Raw genomic sequence first — 19,410 nt, 5'->3', positions numbered from 1 at the left:
GGGGGGGTGTAAGCCGTGGTTAATTAGCATACCCATCGAGACTCATAAATGCGCCGGAAAGCCTCACCTGATGCCTCAAACAGCATCAGATACAGAGAAGAAAGAGGAGGAGGAGGAAGAAGAGAAGTAGAACAGGGACTCTGGGACTCTTGGGGTAGTAGTGCATGGAACTAGAGTCCAGCACGGTGGAAGTAAAGTTCACTCACCTTGCAGAGACACACACAGATCCCGGTTTTCCGTCCACAAAGCTCCAAGAGACTGCTTCCCTCTTCCTCCTCCGGCTCTTTACGGTCGGCGGTGCTCTGAGACTCTCCAACCGGCCGGTCTGTGACTCTCACACCCGGTCCTGCTGAGTTGCGACCGGTCCGACCCAGAGCCCCGGGTCCTCCATGAGGCTAGAGGCCGCAGCCAGGATGGATGTGTTCAGGAAGCTGTGGAGGGCGCGGAAGCTGATCGTCGTGGTGTTCATCCCGCTCTGCCTGCTTCCCCTACCGCTCATCCACCCCACCAGCGTGAGTACAGCAAGAAAAACAGAATATCATCATTATGAACAGAAAATAAAGTTAACGTCGGCCAGAAAGTCCTGATTTTCTACAACAAATGAAATGACCTAAACTACTGGTCTTTGTAAGAGAAATGTATTGCAGTTAAATTTGGAATGAAACCTCATAAAGGTGAAGGGAAAATCAACAAATTGTCCATATTGAGCATGGATACACTAAAAAGAGACATTTCAAAGATATATGACATATCATTGTAAATTAGTTTTGCAAAACAAAATCACTAGAAATTGCCTCCTGACTACCACAAAGTGTTTAAGACCACATGAAAGTACCATGCTGCTGATACTAACATTTTTTTGTTTCAACACTTTCAAAACAAGTTATTTAGTTTGTCATTATTAAACATATCAACACATAAATCACATAAATACCTAGGAGACATCCAGTCGATCTGTTCATCTTGCTCTTGGTTGCTGTTAAGGGCTTTACTGTCCTGATGGGGTGTGTGTGTGTGTGTGTGTGTGTGTGTGTGTGTGTGTGTGGGTGCGTGTGTGAGTGTTTGTGTGAGAGTGTGAGTGAGAGAGAGAGTATCAATCAAAAGGCACTCTGTCTACTGTTTGATGAATGCTTGTCCCGATCATCAGCTGAGCTGTGTGTGTGGAGTGGAGATGTCACCACATGTTGATGAGATGGAGATCAGTGTGCTGCTAAAAAAGCAAAGAGAGAGAGAGAGAGAGAGGGAACAGAAAAGAGAGGAGTCGACAACTTGATAGTCATTTAGGCTTATTGTCTTCTGTAAAAGCCATTGAAAAGGAGGAGAAGTCAGTCTTATTCTGTGGCTTATGCTTGTCTTTAGAAAATGTCTCAGACAAGTTAAATTGCACTGAGAACAAGAGGATTATCTCAAGCTGCAAAAATCTGTACAAGAATTCTCCTTTTGGGGTAAAATGTGTTTCCAAAGCACAGAGTGGATGCCTTGGAGACTAAATTAGGTAATACACCAGATGAGTTGTACAGAAAACATGTTGTCTCACTCATATTCGTATTTCTTCTTTTCCATGCATAATACTTAGAAAGTAAACTGACAGCTTTTCAATGCAGTTTGGTAAGTTTGTCAGTTGTGTCAAACTTTCAGATGAGGATTTAATGTAAGATTTGGGAATTTTGACAGATTTTATGTTTAGTTAGGCACAGTCCTGCGGGATTTCGTAAATGTGTTCTTACGCAATGTTAGAGCTGCAATAAAAAAAAAAAATTGATTTGCGATTAATCAGTCGATTATTGTTTTGATTAATCGATTAAATTAATTGCTCTATAAAATGTCAGAAAATGGTGTTTCCCAAAGCCCATGTTGACGCCCTCAATGTCTAGTTTTGTCCACAATTCACAGGTGATCAGTTTACTGTCACAGAGGAGTGAAGAATCTTGAAAATATTCACATTTAGATTTACATTCAGAACATTTTTTACTTTCTTTCATTAAAAAAATAAGAAGTCAGAATCTCAACAAAAAGCGCCTGTTTCTAAAAAAGATATTGACAGGAAAGAGGCAGAGTAGAAAACAGCAAAACCAGCTGGGGCAGTGTGGGTGGGGCATCAAGGCCACTGTGGCCATAGGACTTTATTTTTGAGTGGCATAAGGCCAAACTGAGGGGGAATCGCGGGCACAGGCCCGCATGGCCCCACGAAATCCCTGCTTTGAAGCTGTGACTCACTTTAATGATATTTCATGAGGCTCAAACTGGATATAGGTCTAAATTTTTCACTATTAAACATCTTACCATATGGCCATTCCATGAAGTTGGACACAACATGCAAAACATGGTTGAAGTTTTAAGCTATTTGGATATACTGTAACATGTGACAGGTGTTTGTAGCTGACATTCTAATAAATAAGCATGCAGCCACATGCTCATTAACGCAATAAACTTTCAGTCATGTTTCTGTCAACACTTTCTACATATGGTAGTTGCTAAACAACCACCATCTCAAACAATAGCGGTACGAGTGGTGCCAGGTGTGTGTGTGTTATATATGAGCTCCTCTGTGTCAAAGGTTTGTTTCTTGTAACATCATTAATATTCACAGGAACTGTTATGTGCTCGCACGTTGTCCATCAGCCAATAAGCTCTTTGCCCAGGAGCCTTGCTGTTATGTCAGGACTGGTTGATGTTTGGCGCAGGATGAGGCCAAGAAGGAACAAAAGAACAAAAAACCTCACTACAAAGAAGAAGAAAGAAACAATCCAAGCAATTAAGTTACATAATCACCAACCACCACGCTGGATTTCGGCCCCACGTGGCTTCCTTATGACTCTAGGGACCCAAGACTGTGTCAAGAATGTAACAGGGGTTTGGAGTATTAGAGTGTGTGTGTATGTGTGTGTGTTTGGAGTAGTACTGTGTCCAGCTGCAGCAGGACAAAACATCTGTTGGATGCAGTCAGGCCAGGTCAGAGAGACAAGACAGAAATCCAAAGCCAACAGTGACTGCCGACTTTTTGTTTTGGTTCCGGGAGTGATTGTCCCCATTTAAAATCTCCATTGACGTTTCATCAAATGCGTATAGAAAGACTTTTAAGCCTTGAACCAAGCCAACTAGCTACAAGATGAATTATGACAATACAACATTTAATTTGGCGCAACAAAACGTAAAAAAATGCAAAGGTACAGTACAACACTGGGTAAATAAACATCCATAAACGTCAATGGTAGCAGCTTGCTACCGCTGTTCATGGGTGCGGTAAATATTTCCATTGTAACAGCAAGCTCCACCAATAGACGTCGCTGTTATGCTTACAACGGATTGTGGGTAGTGCATTGCAAATAAAACATGTTTTTCTTAGAACCAGATTGATTTCATACAGTCTTCTAGCTTCTAGAGGAGCAGAAATCTCCGTGTCATATTGTCATAGCTTGTGGGCAGTCTACCTTGGATGAGTTAGACATTATGGCTAATAATCTAAATCCTTATGGAGAAATTAAATGGGATTTCTCACATCCGGAACCACACTGTTGAGCTCTATGTTTGTGCCATTTTGCATCCCCATATAAATTAAAAGCCGTAGAAAAGAAGTGAGTCCAACACCACATATATGGTTGGCCCACCACCATGATCCAAACTGAAATTTGTCAACAGTTGTTGGATGGATTGGCATTAAATTGACAATTATTTCAGACATGACTTGGCAAATCACATTATGCTATTTAATGTACTGTTAGAAATACCATATCCCAAATGATTCCCATGTAATTTATGAGCAGAGAACATTGAATGTAACTCAACAGCCGATGGTAAAATAGTAGTTCTGTCCCCAAAGGAAAACTTTATCCATCTGTTTTATCTAAAAAAATTAAATAATCCTCATTAGAAACAAAACTCTCCTGCATTATTTAGTGGAATAAAAAAGCAATTCATTTTATTAATCTAGTACCAAGAAGTCCATACTTTGCGTCCTTGTAGCAACACAGAATTGCCACGGAAAGTATTGCAATACTATGCTGTATTGATTCCTGATAAGGTCTCTACTATTAAGGCTTTAAAATGCACGATTTATGTGTTTGCTTGTCTGTTTAGTACGCATATCTGTCTGTCTGCGTATAGGTATAAAACCGATTGTGTGTGTTTATGTCATGTTGGTTTAAAAGCCCATTTATCCCTCTGCTGATTGGTTCAGGGATTCAGCCTCTCCGGCATGGGATACCAATCATCTCCATTTCCTAACATGTCCACAGATAGCAGGGAGTTGATGAAACAATCAGTAGGTTTCTGTTACATGTGGAGACAGTTGAGACAGATCAGCTGTAAAACTGTCGGAGTTGATTGATTTTGAGATAGAAGTACACTAAAAGATCACAAAATGTGATCTCCCAGAAAGCCAAATTAGGGTTCAAACGTCTTCCTCTAACGCCGCTTGCTGTGAAAAACACACACATGGTTCATATCCAGATTCACATTCTTTTTACAGCCCCAGAAACTAGTGTGAACTTTCGCCTAGATTAAAAAAAGAATTAAGAAACAAAATATAGAATTTTAATGCTTGTCACAGTAGTTGTTGCTGCTCTGTCATTCACTATATACTTAAAAATGTCAGTTAATCTGAAAGTAATCTCCAGTTAAGATGACTTGACTTGTTTTTCTTAAAATAAGGTACAACGTGTTACAACACATGGTGAATAGCACTGCTCTGCAAGTAGACCTTTAGAAGAAGCTGAAACTTTTTTTTTAAATACAAAAACAACAAAACAATTTTAGGTTTGATCATCCGCATTGACTTTTTCTCATTGACGTTTCTCAGTATAAAGTCTGGTTATCACAGAGGTTACGTCAGTGACTTATCATCCCTGCCTCTCTGCTTACACAGCACTTTGTCTTTACCTTGAACAAAGAAAATCACAGACAGATGTCTGAGGGTCTGAATGAAGTCCTTGTGTGGCGGCAACTATCTTTAGATAAACCAATAGTCAATGATCGGCGACTGCTGAATCACATACCTCTGGTGTGTATCTCCCTCATTCTCTGAGTTTATTTATTCATCAATGTCTTTTTATCAGTCCATTTCTTCTTATGTCACCTCTCTTTTCCTCGCTCCGATCTACTCAGTGGGAATGACCGATCAACAGTCAAACACTTAGCTTTGGTTTAATCCTGTTATCAGTTTTCCTCATGTTTCCTCAATGTATAGATGTGCTAGAGACCGACATGCTGATTGAAACAACAGAAATACACAGTTTGTCTTTTGTTTTAAATGTACTTTTTTGACCACTGGGTTTCTCTTTGTGAAGTTTGTATGTGTTCTTGGGAGGATTTAAATTGTTTTCTTTGGCGAGATTTACTTTGATTACGAACTCAAACACGTTGTTCTTTTCTCAGCCTAATCCAATAGCTGTGCCTAATGCCTGGAAATGCCTCTTTCTCCTTGCCAAGTTAAATCTGTTATGTTGTCTCATTAGAGTGATAATCTGTGCCATGAAAGCCAAACCAGTACCAAGCCACAGCCAATCCCAGAACCCATCAGCTATTAGACTGACCCCGATCCAGCCTCTCTGGTGTAGCCGGTGGATATCTGGGCCATAACTTTCTCTTCTGAGTAGCAGTCAATGTTCACAATCCGACTTAGCAACTTGAGATGTAGAATGGAGTTGGAGTACAGAGACGTCACTATTCACTACACATAAAAAACAAAATCATTGTCAGATGATTTCCGATTGGTTTTGAGATTGCATTTCAGCCAATGCATTCAGCCTCCGATACCAAAATCTTATCTCGTTGCCACATAATATATTTCTAAGTAGTTAGGGAAAATTAGGCATTTGTTTTGCAAATCAGCAACAAAAAAAAATAATATTTCTAATAGCTTTTTTTTTAACCATGTGTTCCTATAGGTGTCGAGTAACACCTCCTAATTTATCCACGGCCAAATCTTTGGGGAAATGCCAATCAAAATTGGGGTGCCCATAGAATAGTGAAAATATTTTTTTTACCAGTATTAGCTTTTGAGATTTCTAACTAGGTTTTTTAGGGGTGCTGAATCTATCCCAGCCATTAGTTTTGATTAGAAATGACTCCCTAATCCATTCTTCACCCAAATCCATAGATCTGTCATATTTAGACTTCTTCTAAACAAGGGGGCACTTCCAACTTTGCGTGGAATACCTGCAGACAAGGGACATGTAAGTCGTTCTATACAATTTACTTTGTAGATTATGGTGAACTGGTGTGTGTTGTAGCTGTGTTTCACAATAGAGAACAAGGTGGCTGGGAATGTGTGCAGTGACAGTGCCTTGCAGGGCCCCAAGTTAACTTTTTTGACCACCTGCCACAGCCACTTTTTACCTGTTGCCTCATAAAGGTGAAAAACAGGAATTGCTTTTTATGTGTTTATGTGTGTGTGCGTGCTCCATTTGCGGGGGAAACAGAGCAGCATTCCCGCTCTCTGCAGCAAGCCCACAGGCTTGAAACAGCAGCAACTTTCAGCGAGTCATAGTGAAAAAACGTTGCAGTGTACATTCACGTTAAAATGTCTACATGATGGCAGGACCACTGTCGCTGTACGTTTTGTTGATAAATGTGAGATGTTCGAGTCACACACGTCTCCTCCTCAAGTCAGAAACAAGAGAATTAATCTGACCCTTTCTCACTCCCTATTGGTCAGTAGCTGCGTGTGGGACTGCTGGGATTATCGCGAGTAATGAAAATGTTATGGGGGACCTGTCTGTCAATCAATGTCTTCCAGTGATGCGGGCCCCTGACTGATCCGGGCCCGTAAGCAACTGTATACCCAGCTTGCCGATAGTTACGCGTCTGGATCAATCAATTCTCATTAAATTTGGGGTTTAAAATAGTCTGCGGGTGTCGTTTTCACAAGGTCTCAAGAAATCTCATGAGTTTTAAAGGTTGGAGAGCCTGTTACTAAGCCCGCTGGTGGTGGGACTGAGCAGTATGTAAGGCTAGTATGTCTCAAGTGTGTCCTTGTTGATGAATCAATAGTCAAAATAACGTGACCATTTCACGAACCGCCGTGAGACCTATTACCAGATTAATGCGACATCAGTTTGTGGGTGTGTGTGTGTGAGACAGAGGGGAGAGAGTGTGTGTGCAGCCCATTTGGAATTTTCTAACACTCTCATATCTGTCAGATAAATATAAAGCTACAGCCATGAGATGTTAGCTTAGCATAAAGACTGGAATCAGGGGTAAACAGCTAGCCTGGCTCTGTACAAATTTAACCTGCTTTTAACTACACATAAAACCACAACTTGTTGTTTTGTACAAATTAACAAATACGCTGTAACGTGTCAATAAGTGAGCTGTAGAGAAGCTGGTAGGCAGATTTTCTTTTACTTTTGGCAAGAGCCAGGCTTGCCGTTTCCAGTTTTTTAAATTATTTTTTTGTTTTTGAGATTATTTTTTGGGCTTTGTATGGATTTATAGGACAGCTGAAAACAGGAAAGGGGCGAGAGAAGGGGGATGACATTCAGAAAAGGGCCACGGGTCGGTATTGAACCTGGGCCACTGTCAAGGACTCAGACTACATGGGGCGCATACGCTACTGGGTGAGCTAGAGATCGCCCCCCTGCTTCCAGTCTTTAAGATAAACTAAGCTATTCGTATGCTAGCTGTAGGCTTCTATTAATAAGTTGCCAAACTAAATATGTCTGCTTTTGATGATAAGTAAAAAAAATACGGTCGGTATTTAATTCCTAATGACTAAATGTCCTTCCCTTTGTGTTCCCCCCTTGTAGGAGGCATGCTGTGCATATGTGCTGATAGTGACAGCAATCTACTGGGTGTCTGAGGCTGTTCCCTTGGGTGCTGCTGCTCTGGTACCCGCCTTCCTCTATCCGCTCTTTGGGGTACTTAAGTCCAGCGAGGTGAGTCTCTATGTGTTGTTAGCTGTCTATCTGTTAGGAGTTTTAGTGCAAATATTTCTCAGGGGATGAAATTATCTGAACTTAAAAGTATATGGTTATTGACTACTGGGGGTTCCCGGGGATTAGGCACGGGTTGGTTACCGGTTTCAAGGTATATCGTGATTTGAAAAACCTTTTTTTTTAAAGTACAGGCGTCGCAGACACTGCAAAAGGAATGTGTCCATGTGCAGCCTAGACCACCTCAGAATGGGGATCTCAACGCATCTTTGGTGTATTCACCGCTTTGCTTGTACCGCTTGGCATGGGATCACTCAGAATGCATGTTAATGCCAGGTCTGAACAGGGCCTACCAGTGTGTCAACCTTTGTCACACTAAAGAGGGAAAAGTGAGAGTATTAGGGCTAAACCATGCAGGGCTTAACAAGGAACCAGCGATGTTGAGATATCCGGTTGTGACAGCGTGTTACTGTGCTGGTAGTAAGAGTAAGCTGTGTATGCAAATGTACAGATCCGGAAGGAAATGAGTGAAAGGCCTTTCTGTGCGCTGAACCAAGTATATTTCAAAAACTCAGACCCACCTGCATGTGAACATGCATATAAGTTTCATTAGGGTTTTACAATGCAGTGGTACATATTGTAGTATGTGTCAGTGTAAAGCAGAAGCGTCACTCAGCTATAAAGGTTTTATCAGCCATGACTCTATGGGGGGGAAAACCCATTAACTTGGTATTAATCATCATTATCTCACTGATGTGTCTCAGTGTGTCTGAGCACATGCACCCAACGCCGAGTCTGCGTCCTGATTGGTTGGACTGATTGATGACAGCTGTTCTTATCCTTTTTTTTTTATTAGCCATTACATAAAAAGGGAACTGTACGCTCTCTTTGACCAAAACACATTGACACACAGTGACAAAGCTGCCTGTTAACACTGCTGTAAGCCTCTTGTGTTGGTGTTCTGTGAATAAGCCAGCAGCAAGCTTTATGCAACATTATTAGTTTATTATTGTACACCCAGTATCTCCCTCCACTTTCCATAATGAAACCACGAGTGAGTCCTGGCAGAATGCACATTACTACACGTGCAACTAACGTTCTTGATGTGAATAATTAACACTTGATCAAATTGGCTGATTTAATTCTGGTATTTTAATCTGCTACCACTCATCCTACAGTGTTAAGTGGAACAGCATCAGTACAAACTTAGGCCCATATTTAATCTGGTTAAAGATTTCCACACGTCACCTTCTAAACAGCCAAATCTCTTAAGTTTCTCTTCAAACCAAAGAAACATTAATGGTAGGGCTGGGCAATGAGAAGAGAAAATCCAATATATACAATAAAAAAAATGTATATATCAAAATTTATATAAAAAATAAAAGAATACGGAAGAAAATGACTTAACTTTACTGTAATCCAGTCGTTAAAACCAGGAAAGGACCACACACCACAATATGCCATATTACAATATTATGTTATCCAAAATCTAAGCCAATATCTAGTCTCATAACTTGATAAAATATTGAAATTTTGCCAAGTTGTAATTAATGGTAATGTCAACAATTATTGGAAATCATCCTGTTACTATGACTTCTGCTTGTTTGCTGTAAATCTAAATGAACAGGCTTGTGATAACAAACGTTAACATTGAATTACCTTGACATCCAGGCATCACATCACCAACTGGAATGGAGTGCGCATTAACCAGCAATCTAGGACCAATGATTCGCCAAACCTACTTTTCAGCCGTCTTAACAAATTTCATCAGATTACATTTTTTTGTAACAAGTAACAAAGATGCTGAGGGGAAATGTACCAGAGTAAAAGTATGCATTTTTGGGGGGGATTGTAGTGGAGTAAAAGTCAAAGTTGTCCGCTATACAAATAATGAAGAAAAGTACAGAAAGAAATATTATTTACTATATAATTATTATTACAATTTTTTTCTATTTTTTGTTATTTCCACTAACCCCAAGCGGCCCGTCAGACACCGCCTACCAAGAGCCTGGGTCTGTCCGAGGTTTCTGCCTAAAACGAAGTTTTTCCTCGCCACTGTCACACTGTTGCTTGCTCTGGAGGAAACTACTAGAACTGTTGGGTCCTTGTAAATTCTGGAGTGTGGTCTAGACCTACTCTATCTGTAAAGTGTCTTGAGATAACTCTTGTTATGAATTGATACTATAAATAAAATTGAATTGAAATTGAAATAACAAAATAGAACATTTTTACGAATAGAAAATTCCACTTACGTACAGTAACAAAGTATGTGTACTGATTGGAACTTAATCACAAGGTTCCTAATAGAGGATCACTGACACTGGTGGAGCTAGAGAACTGTAAGTAGGACAGGTAACCAGTCTGTATATATGCATATTACCACCATACCATGTTATATTGATTCTTCAGACAACCAGAAATTTGCTTGTGTCACAATGTCAGTCCGGTGATCAGTTACATTATATCAACTCACAAAGTAAAACATTCATATAAAAAACGTTTTTTTTCTTTTAATAAAATTAACATGTTGGGCAGGTGCGTAGCATGTGACCAAAGGTAGCAGATCAGGAGTTTTAGAAGGATTTATCTGAAACGCTACATATTATACAGTATATGCATTTGCTATGTAAATATTTGCTTGTGTAATGTTCCTTCTAAAACTCTTTGATAAAAAGTATAAAAACAAAGTGGGAAATTCAAAATCAATCTCCATGTTAAAGGTGATATGTATCAATATCTTTGACTTTGCATGGCTGATGTAGGATGGTTGATTATTGAATCCATATATACATCTAGTTCTATATACTGTTACACCCCTAGAATTTTGTCTCACCTCTACAGCTTACACTATTCTTCAGTAAGCATTAACATACTTTAAGATTTAGTCAGTAGCAAGCAACAATTTGTCCTAGAAAGAGTCCTCCTGTTTGAATTTTAATTATAGAAATATTGGGAAAGTCTAAGAAGGAAGGAAGTCTAGAAAGTTGCTTGTTCAGTTGATTTTACCATTTTATTTTTATTATTTTTTATGAAGAAGGTAGGAGGAGAGTTAAAAAGTATCCCATGTAGTTTACTTCCTCTCCTTTGGATGCATGGAAGTGAGGATGAGCGATGGAGAGCGAAGGAACCCTGCGTACAGGAGAAAGGGCAGCAGGTTTAAGGTGAGAGTTGAGGAGACGTGGGCTTATATAACACCGTGAGGCTGTGAACCCTGCGGGTGTGAAGTAGAGCAGATTAAAAAGAACAAATGATAAACTGTAAGTTTTGATCCAAACCAAGGAGGGGGAATTTGGTAAGTGGGTAAAGGAGGGAAAAGCAACAGGCCCCAAACACTCCTTCATGTCTCCACCGGTCTCATACTGTTACCCTAGATTTTTCTCTGCTTCTTGTGCCCATCGACCAAATTGTAAAAGTTGTTTCTTTTTGGGAGGAAATAATAAAAAAGAAAAGAAATAGAAATGGTTATCTCTAAAGATCTTTTGAAGAACCCAGCTCTTTTTATTTTTCATTTGAGGACTGTACCCTGAAGATCACAAGTACACCAAAAGTGAACAAGTAATCATAGTTGTGTCTTTTGCACCCTATGGTAATCAATTGCGTTATATTATATAGCGTGTCATGTAATGTGTCACATGTTGGATTACGCAAATGTTAATACATTTTGCTCTGGAAAAAACATTTAGAAAGAGAGAAGCAAGACTTCATTAAGAAGGTTTGGGGACCTTTTAATTTGTTTCTCAAAGAAATGGAGCGAGCAGAGGTTAGCAGACCTCATATTGTGCCTAATGTGAAATTAAATTCCCTTGAATAAATCAGTTAGGAAATAATTTGTTCTCCCTCATGTTGTCCTCGGGTCAAATTGACCCGTTTTCCTAAATCAATGTTCTTTTTAACTACCCAAAATAACATGATTGATTCCACACATTGCTCTTTGGCAAGTACAGATCTCTCACTTTCATTCATTTTGGGGTGTCTTATTCAATTTTATAGCATTTTTTAGCAAGTGGTTTTGGAATAGTATTAACTAAAAGTTACATATTCCAGTCTGTAATTATCCATCAACATCCATTTGCTTAATTTTAGTTTAAATAATTCCTAATTTCTGTTTTTCTTACTAAAACATTAGGTATAATTTCCTTTAAATTAGGTTTATTAACCACAAATTCCCAAAACAACTGTAAAACTGAAGTCAATAAGTTAGAGTTACGTAGTGTTAAAAATGTCAAAACAGTGACCAAGATTGAAAAAAAGCGTCCAAAGTGTTAAAAGAAGGGACAAAAACGTAAGAAAAAGGAAAAAACATTGATGAAAAGCATCAACAAAAGAGTTGATTTTCAATTTTAATGGCAAGACAACACAAGGGTTAACGGATTTTTTTGAAACATACTTTCCGTAACGTACGTTTTTTTTCTCCCCATTTTCTTTCTTTTGTCTTCCGCTCTTGTTTTCTATTTGCATTTTGGTTTCCATCACCTGTACCTCAGTGCAGATTTGAGTGGTTGAAGTACACTTCTGTAAGTTTGGAACTGTACACTGGGTTCAAACGTATCTTAAAATTCAATACGCTTTTATTTTGAAATGTGCCTCTTTGTTTGTGCTAAGGTGGCAGCAGAGTACTGCAAAGACACCACTCTGCTGCTGATGGGAGTCATCTGCCTGGCAGCCTCGATAGAGAAGTGGAACTTGCACAAACGTATCGCTCTGCGCATGGTGATGATTGCAGGGGCCAAGCCGGGCATGTGAGTAGCACACACATACTTTCACACAGTCGCTATTATTCACTTAAAATCCTTTTGAGTTAGTACTAACCTAATTTTGCATTGCCAGACTTTCCTCCACTGCACGGCCGAGGAGGGTTTGGCTACTCCACACAGCATTTTAGGATGGGAGAAAAACGTGCCCTGGTTGATTGGCATTTTTTTAAACCAATCACAATTGTCTTGGGCAGTGCTGAGCGCCAGACAGAGCCACGGTGCCTCAAAAGTAGTTTTGGTTGTGCAACAGAAAACACAGATTGGACAGATAGTCTAGCTAGCTGTCTGGATTTACCCTGCAGAAATCTGAGGACCAGGTAACCCTCCTGTTGTCCTCGGGTCAAATTCTATGTCACAAATTTGGGTTTTTCAACCACATTTTCAACAACACAAAGCAACATGGATGGTTTTCTAAAACGCTCTTCACAAGTAAAATAAATGATCATTTCACTACTTTCATTGAAATTGGAAATGTTATTAATTTCAGAGCATTTGAAGGAAAGATAAAATAAAAAAATGTTGAAAAAAGTGACAAAAATGGCAGAAAAAGCATTTAAAACACAGCCAAAATTCCAATTTTTTTTCATCACTTTACTGTAATGCAGCCTTTAAAAACAGGAGAAGACCCCACTATGCCATATTGCAATATTACGATATCCAAAATATAAGACAATACCTAGCCTCATATATTTGAATATACATGTAATATGGATATATTGCCCATCCCTTGATGGTTGTCCTACAGATATAAATGTAAAAACTCAGACATAGACATACACACACAAACACACACACACAGACACATCATTGGATGTACCTGTCTTTCCTCCAGGTTGGTGCTGGGCTTCATGTGCTGCACCGTGTTTCTGTCCATGTGGCTCAGCAACACGTCCACCACAGCCATGGTGATGCCCATAGCCGAGGCGGTCCTGCAGCAGCTGATCTGCACCGGCCTGGCCGACGGCCACGTAGACTCAGAGACCGCTGAGGCCCCTGAGGACGACAGCGGTACGTCTGGCCAGTCACTGCAGGGGGACGGTCACTGAACTATAAAAGCTTTGTTGCATAAAACAAAAACAAAACAGATGTTGATAGAAATATTTGGTCCGACAACCACACTAGAATTTGTAGATGGATAACTGGGGGGAGTCTCAAATATGTGATGTGTTTAGGAAAATTGAAGATTGTGGATCCAACTGTAGCAGAACAGTTAAGCACAGTTCAGACCGAAGATTGGAGAAGAAACCGTTTAAAGCGTGAAAGCAGCTGACGGTGTCTGCGACTCAGCTGGTCTGGGTCTCCAGAAACTTCTAGAACGTAAAAGGAGAAGTCAGCTATAGAAATAAAAGGATCCGTTATCCATTTCATTTCAATGTTACAAAGTGTCAAGCGGTTGAGTTGATGAGCACGGTAAGGTGTAATGTGAACTGAAGAGAGGGAGCGGTGATAGAACTAAGCATGGATCACATAAATTAAACAACGCTTCACTCATCACTAGAAATGCAACTGTAGCAAGCATCTGACCATCACTAACATTATCCACATATCTTGACGCAAACAATTATATCCGGCTACAAAAACGTGAATCTTTGGTCTGACCCGGGCTATACGCTTGTTAACAGAACACTTTCCAAGTTCCATCTCCCATTATACGCTGGTGATGACTGTTGTCTGTTGTCTGCAGCTGTTTCAGACAAAGAAGAGAACCTGGACAAAAACCAGCTAGAGTTGCTCTATCGCAACGACAGGTACGTGTGTGTGTGTGTGTGTGTGTGTGTGTGTCTGTATGTCTGCCCAGATATGCGCCTGCATTTGGTTATCGGCAGCGTTAAAAGTAACCCTCAATCTTATTTAACATCGGTAGTTATTGTGACGTCTTCATTTTCTCTTGTCTCCTCCCTCCAGCAGCAACTGCAGTAAACGGGAGCTCTCCACACTGAGCGACACACTGAGTGAGGTGAGAGCCACAAACGGCTTTTTCGTAAACAGAAGTCACATTCTTAGCAATTCTATAATGTAAGTGAAGTATTTCTCTCTGAGTCTTTTGTTCTTGTCCTTAGGTGCAGACTGGGGAGGTGAATGGTTTGGGTATAAAGGCAATATCTAACCAGGATTTCACCAGGGACACCAATGGATACCTGCCACAAGTGAGGAACACACATATGCATGCACACAGACACAGAGACACACAAACACACACACACACACACAGACACACACACACACACACACACACACACACACACACACACACACACACACACACACCAACATCTCAGTTTTAAACAGATTTCCCAGTGCGCCGGATTGGATCCTCTGGCGGGCCGGTTATGGCCCTGGTTCTGTACGTTTGACACCACTGACCGAGAGATGCATGTGTGATAATAACACTCCCAACTTACGGTCAATTAATGTCAGAAACATTTTCCATACATATGCAATATTCTCCTCACTCCCTCTCAGGTTGTGGTGGAAATCCCAAACGTGAAGCGGGTGAAGGCCAGGAGAGACTCCCAGTATCCCACCAAGAGGGATCATATGATCTGTAAATGCCTGTCGCTCAGCATCACCTACGCTGCAACAATCGGTGGCCTCATCACCATCACCGGCACCTCAACCAACCTCATCTTTGCCGAGCAGTTTAACACGTAGGTACCCATGAGCTCAGACTTGACTTGACTTGACATAACCTGGGACTTGACTTGACTTGCCTCAGATGACACTGATGTCAACTCAAGCATATTTACAACTTGGTTGGTTTCGTGACTGCCGTTCTGGTCAGACTGGGACAGTTTCTGTTAACTTGGTGTCTAGAGGGCTCGCAGGGTCTGAGATCAAATAATCAGCCCTTACAGTCCTGGCAGAGCCAATTTCCTCCATCCGCAGCACTAAGCCCGGCAGAATGGCCTCTTCATGTCGCAGCTTGTTGGACAAAGGTCAGGTTTTGTGTGTGTGCGTGGGCGCGTGTGTGTGTGCGCATGCACGTTTGTGCATGCAGAAGTACTTAATCCTAAAGTGATGTTACCAAGTACAGGAATCAATGCAAGCTGTGAAGTTGAAAGTTCCCTTTAAATATTACCTTTTTAGTTTTAGTTCAATTTAGTCCAATAAAGTCAACTTGCGTGTACTCCCAATGCACTGAGCAGGACATCTTGAGTACAAAAAAAGCCTGAGGTTGATTTTTATAACTAAGGACCCTTTGTAAATACGGTTTGTGTGTGTGTGTGTGTGTGTGTGTTCAGGTCAGTCAGTTCAAGTTCTCAAGTACATGCTAGTACCACAAGGTCAAGCAATTACATTGCATGCTAAGTACATTTCCTTTTGTGCATTTTCCACATCTTTGGGCTTGACATTAATCAGTTTTTTGTTGCTTTCAAATGAAATAAAACAAAATTAACATGTTAGGCATGATTTTCTTTTCCCTCTTCTCTTTTTCTCCCTCTTTTGTTTGGGGAAGTAACCTCTTCAGTGATGCATTTTTGCATTTTAATTAATGTATAAACCCCTTATATGTGTTCCAAAAAGATTCCTGCGCATGTTCAAAACCTTTTGCACATTCAAAACATTCCACATATCTGTGTTTTCAATGTTGCGTGTTCAAATTTTTGAGACCATTTTTGATAACGTTGCTTTTAAAAGTGATGAGGACAAAAGGTGACGGTAATCTTTGTTGATACATATTTACAGTTTATGCAATGACTAAAATCAAAGCTTGTTGCTTATATCAGAGCTGTAGCTTTTAGACCATCATTTGCCTAATGTTGTACTTAAAACTAGGGTTACATCACTGGTTATTTGGTATTCCTTTGTTGTAATTTGTAATTTTCAATGTCCCCAGGTTTTTGTGTGTGCTTTCTTTCATATAAATCATGTGAAACTAAGTAATTGAAGGCGATGGATCACTGAGGTTTATTGACACGATCATCATCTCTAAATGTCACCTTTACCCTGCTTTTTTTCCATACAGCAGAGAGGTCCGCAAGGCATGTCTGAGCAAACATGCATTATCACCTGTACAGTGTGGCTCTGTTAGAGCTTCAAAATTAGATTAGATTCAGATTAGATTAGACTTTATTGATCAAAAATTGGGAAATTTCCGTGGTACAGCCGGAAAATATCAGACACACAGCACAAATACACAATATACAAGGAATAATAAATAGGATAGAATAGAAGAATACCTTTTCAGAAAATAAAGATAAAAAAGGTAAGAATGTCCAAAAGTAGATTCAAGTGGCCAATAGAAAACGCTACCCTACTTAAATAGTATTTGAAAAGATGTAAGTAAAACCTATGTTTGTGCAAGTTGCACTTAATGCAGTAATGGAAAGTATATGAGTGTATAATTGCGCGGAAGATGAACAACCACTGGTACTATCTGCACCATTGGTTGGTTCTGACCCCCCCCTACCATGGTTCTCTCTTCTTTATACAACCAAAAATAACAAGCGTGACTTTCATCTGTGCAAACATTCCTGACTGTGCCTCACACTGACAGGGGCTTTGATGCTGTGTGTCCACATGTCAGTGATCTTTGTGGCTCCTGCTGTCCATCAAGTGGAGCTGTCGAGGGAACAAACAAACACTTAGGAAGTGGTTGTTCTGAACCGCTGACATACAGTCATTTAACATATGTTCATTTATATGACCAATGTTTATAGCCAACCTCTCTCCCCATGTAGTCATTTTAAAGTACAGAGCAACTTTTCTCATGTTTTGGTCACTGATAGAATCACAACCAGAAAAGGGTTTATATAAGTTATAAGTTACACTATTTTAGTTATAAGTTACACTTATAACAAAGGAATTTGCCTTGGTAGTTGGTGCATACATAACCAAACAAATACTGTATATGTTAGACATCAATATTAAATAATCAATAAATGCAAAAAAACTAAATACAAAATAGCTGTTTAGCAAAAGAAAAAGGAGTAGGCGCTACAGTCAAAATCCTTTTTTACAGTAACCATTGCTACAATGCATCCAAATTCCATGTGTGGGGGTTTGTCCAATGACGCCATGTTGTTGGTAAAATGAGATTTGGGCAACATTAGGTAAGTCCTAGGTCAGGGCCACACTCCGTCACTAAACCTGTCCCGTCTTCAAGTATGAATGTAGGTCTGTCTCTAGAAGTTGAGGGAAGCAGCCACATGTTGTGGGAATGTTGGGTTCAGGGACCGTCTCCTTTGACGGTCAGCGGAAAACAAGCCATAGGGCCACACAAACACAACTCACCGACAAACACAGACCCCCGCAGATTGCCTTTTCCCAAAAAGAGATAGACTGGACTTGCAAAACAACAAGATTTAGGTGAGCATCTGTTGTGGCTCCATTACTATTTTTGGATAACCCTAACTTGGAGTGAAGAAAGTAGAGCAATATGTAAGAAGCTGGAATCCAAAGATTTCTTTGGACTCCTGAGACTCACCCCGATTCAGTGTGGCGAATCAATAAGCTGTCAGTCAAAGCAAACTGACCAGAGGTCAAGGTAGGCAGTTGATTGGGGACAAATGGTTATTTTTAACCCAGATTAGCTCCAATTGTTATCAGCAAAGTCAATTTAGTGGCGAGGAAAATCTCCCTTTTAGGGAGAAACCTTGGACAGCCCCAGGCTCTTGGTAGGCGGTGTCTGACGGGTCGGTTGGGGGTGTGATGAACAGTGGCAATAGACATAATGCAACAATGACTAGAAATAGTAGTTGTAGTAGTTCATGGCATAGCAGGGCACTGCAGGGCGTAACAGGACTTAACAAGACGTAGCAGGGTACAGCAGAGCATAGCAGGATGTAGCAGGGCATCGCAGGGCACTGCAGGACGAGCAGGACCTCCGGGACAGCTGCGAGATTTAAGTGCCACCCTAATCCAAAGAAACATGCTGGGTGAAAAAAAACCATAAGAAACATAAACAGTGCTGACACAAAAATATATACATAAATGGTACAAATATATAATGTACAATTAAACAAAAAAAACAGATCAATACAAGGTAATTACAACTAGTAAACAGCAAACAGCAATATATTGCACATTACCATATCATATCAATGTCAGTTATTTAGTGGTGGACCTTGTTGGAGTGCTAATGTCAATGCTAATGTTCCTCTAAATTAAGAGCACGTATCCCATCAGCCTGCTTCCTTCCTGACCGTAAAGCTCATTTTTTCAGCCAACATTGTATAAAATAACCTACAAACACAAGCATGTGACTCTGTATCTTTGTCTTTTCAGTCGTTATCCAGATGCAAAGGTGATAAACTTTGGCACATGGTTCATCTTCAGCTTCCCCATCGCCATCATCATGCTGGTCCTCACTTGGCTGTGGCTGCACTTCCTATTCCTCGGCTGCAAGTGAGTGTATGTGTGTGTGTGTGTGTGTGTGTGTGTGTGTGTATTTTACGGCTTGTATCATACTATGATTATGTTGGTGTGCATATCCTAGTGTACCTGCTGGGCAGGAATACTGTAATGTATCTTATCATTATATACTCATGGTAATCTCTCTGTCTGTCTGCCGTTGAGCAACTGCGCCTTTTGGTGTCCTGTGGCTGCAGGTTGGCCAACAAGGTGAGTGTGTCAGGGTTTTGTGGTTGATGATGTTGTTGTTGTTGTGTGTGTGTGTTCAGCTTCAGGGAGACATGCTCATGGAGTAAGAAACGCAAAACCAGGAGAGAAATGCTTTCAGAGAGGAGGATCCATGAGGAGTACACCAAACTGGGACCCATCAGGTATGTCCAAGTGTGTGTGTGTGTGTGTGTGTGTGTGTGTGTGTGTGTGTGTGTGTGTGT

General features: G+C 40.4%; 2 protein-coding genes across 4 annotated transcripts in view; one reads left to right on the top strand and one right to left on the bottom strand.

The window, feature by feature from the left end:
• zgc:162331 (uncharacterized protein LOC793007 homolog) overlaps positions 1 to 456 on the bottom strand; it is a 35,546-nt gene extending 35,090 nt beyond the window's left edge. Inside the window, exon 1 of the mRNA XM_034863392.1 lies at positions 207 to 456. The gene's annotated coding sequence lies outside the window, so the exon portion shown is untranslated. The remainder of the gene's footprint in view (positions 1 to 206) is intronic.
• slc13a4 (solute carrier family 13 member 4) overlaps positions 261 to 19,410 on the top strand; it is a 27,562-nt gene continuing 8,412 nt past the window's right edge. For 2 of the 3 annotated variants that reach the window (XM_034863363.1, XM_034863365.1), the window contains exons 1-10: positions 261 to 512; positions 7,746 to 7,874; positions 12,474 to 12,610; positions 13,458 to 13,633; positions 14,310 to 14,373; positions 14,531 to 14,582; positions 14,686 to 14,772; positions 15,089 to 15,273; positions 18,854 to 18,973; positions 19,249 to 19,350. In XM_034863363.1, coding sequence (XP_034719254.1) covers positions 390 to 512; positions 7,746 to 7,874; positions 12,474 to 12,610; positions 13,458 to 13,633; positions 14,310 to 14,373; positions 14,531 to 14,582; positions 14,686 to 14,772; positions 15,089 to 15,273; positions 18,854 to 18,973; positions 19,249 to 19,350 — 1,175 coding nt within the window. In that variant the 5' untranslated portion in view covers positions 261 to 389. The remainder of the gene's footprint in view (positions 513 to 7,745; positions 7,875 to 12,473; positions 12,611 to 13,457; positions 13,634 to 14,309; positions 14,374 to 14,530; positions 14,583 to 14,685; positions 14,773 to 15,088; positions 15,274 to 18,853; positions 18,974 to 19,248; positions 19,351 to 19,410) is intronic. The other variant, XM_034863364.1, reaches the window with a different exon arrangement.

Source organism: Etheostoma cragini, chromosome 23 (assembly GCF_013103735.1).
Source record: "Etheostoma cragini isolate CJK2018 chromosome 23, CSU_Ecrag_1.0, whole genome shotgun sequence".
In the NCBI taxonomy this organism is placed as follows: domain Eukaryota; kingdom Metazoa; phylum Chordata; class Actinopteri; order Perciformes; family Percidae; genus Etheostoma; species Etheostoma cragini.
The sequence above is the reverse complement of the archived record's forward strand: the minus strand, read 5'-3'. Positions and strand labels throughout refer to the sequence as shown.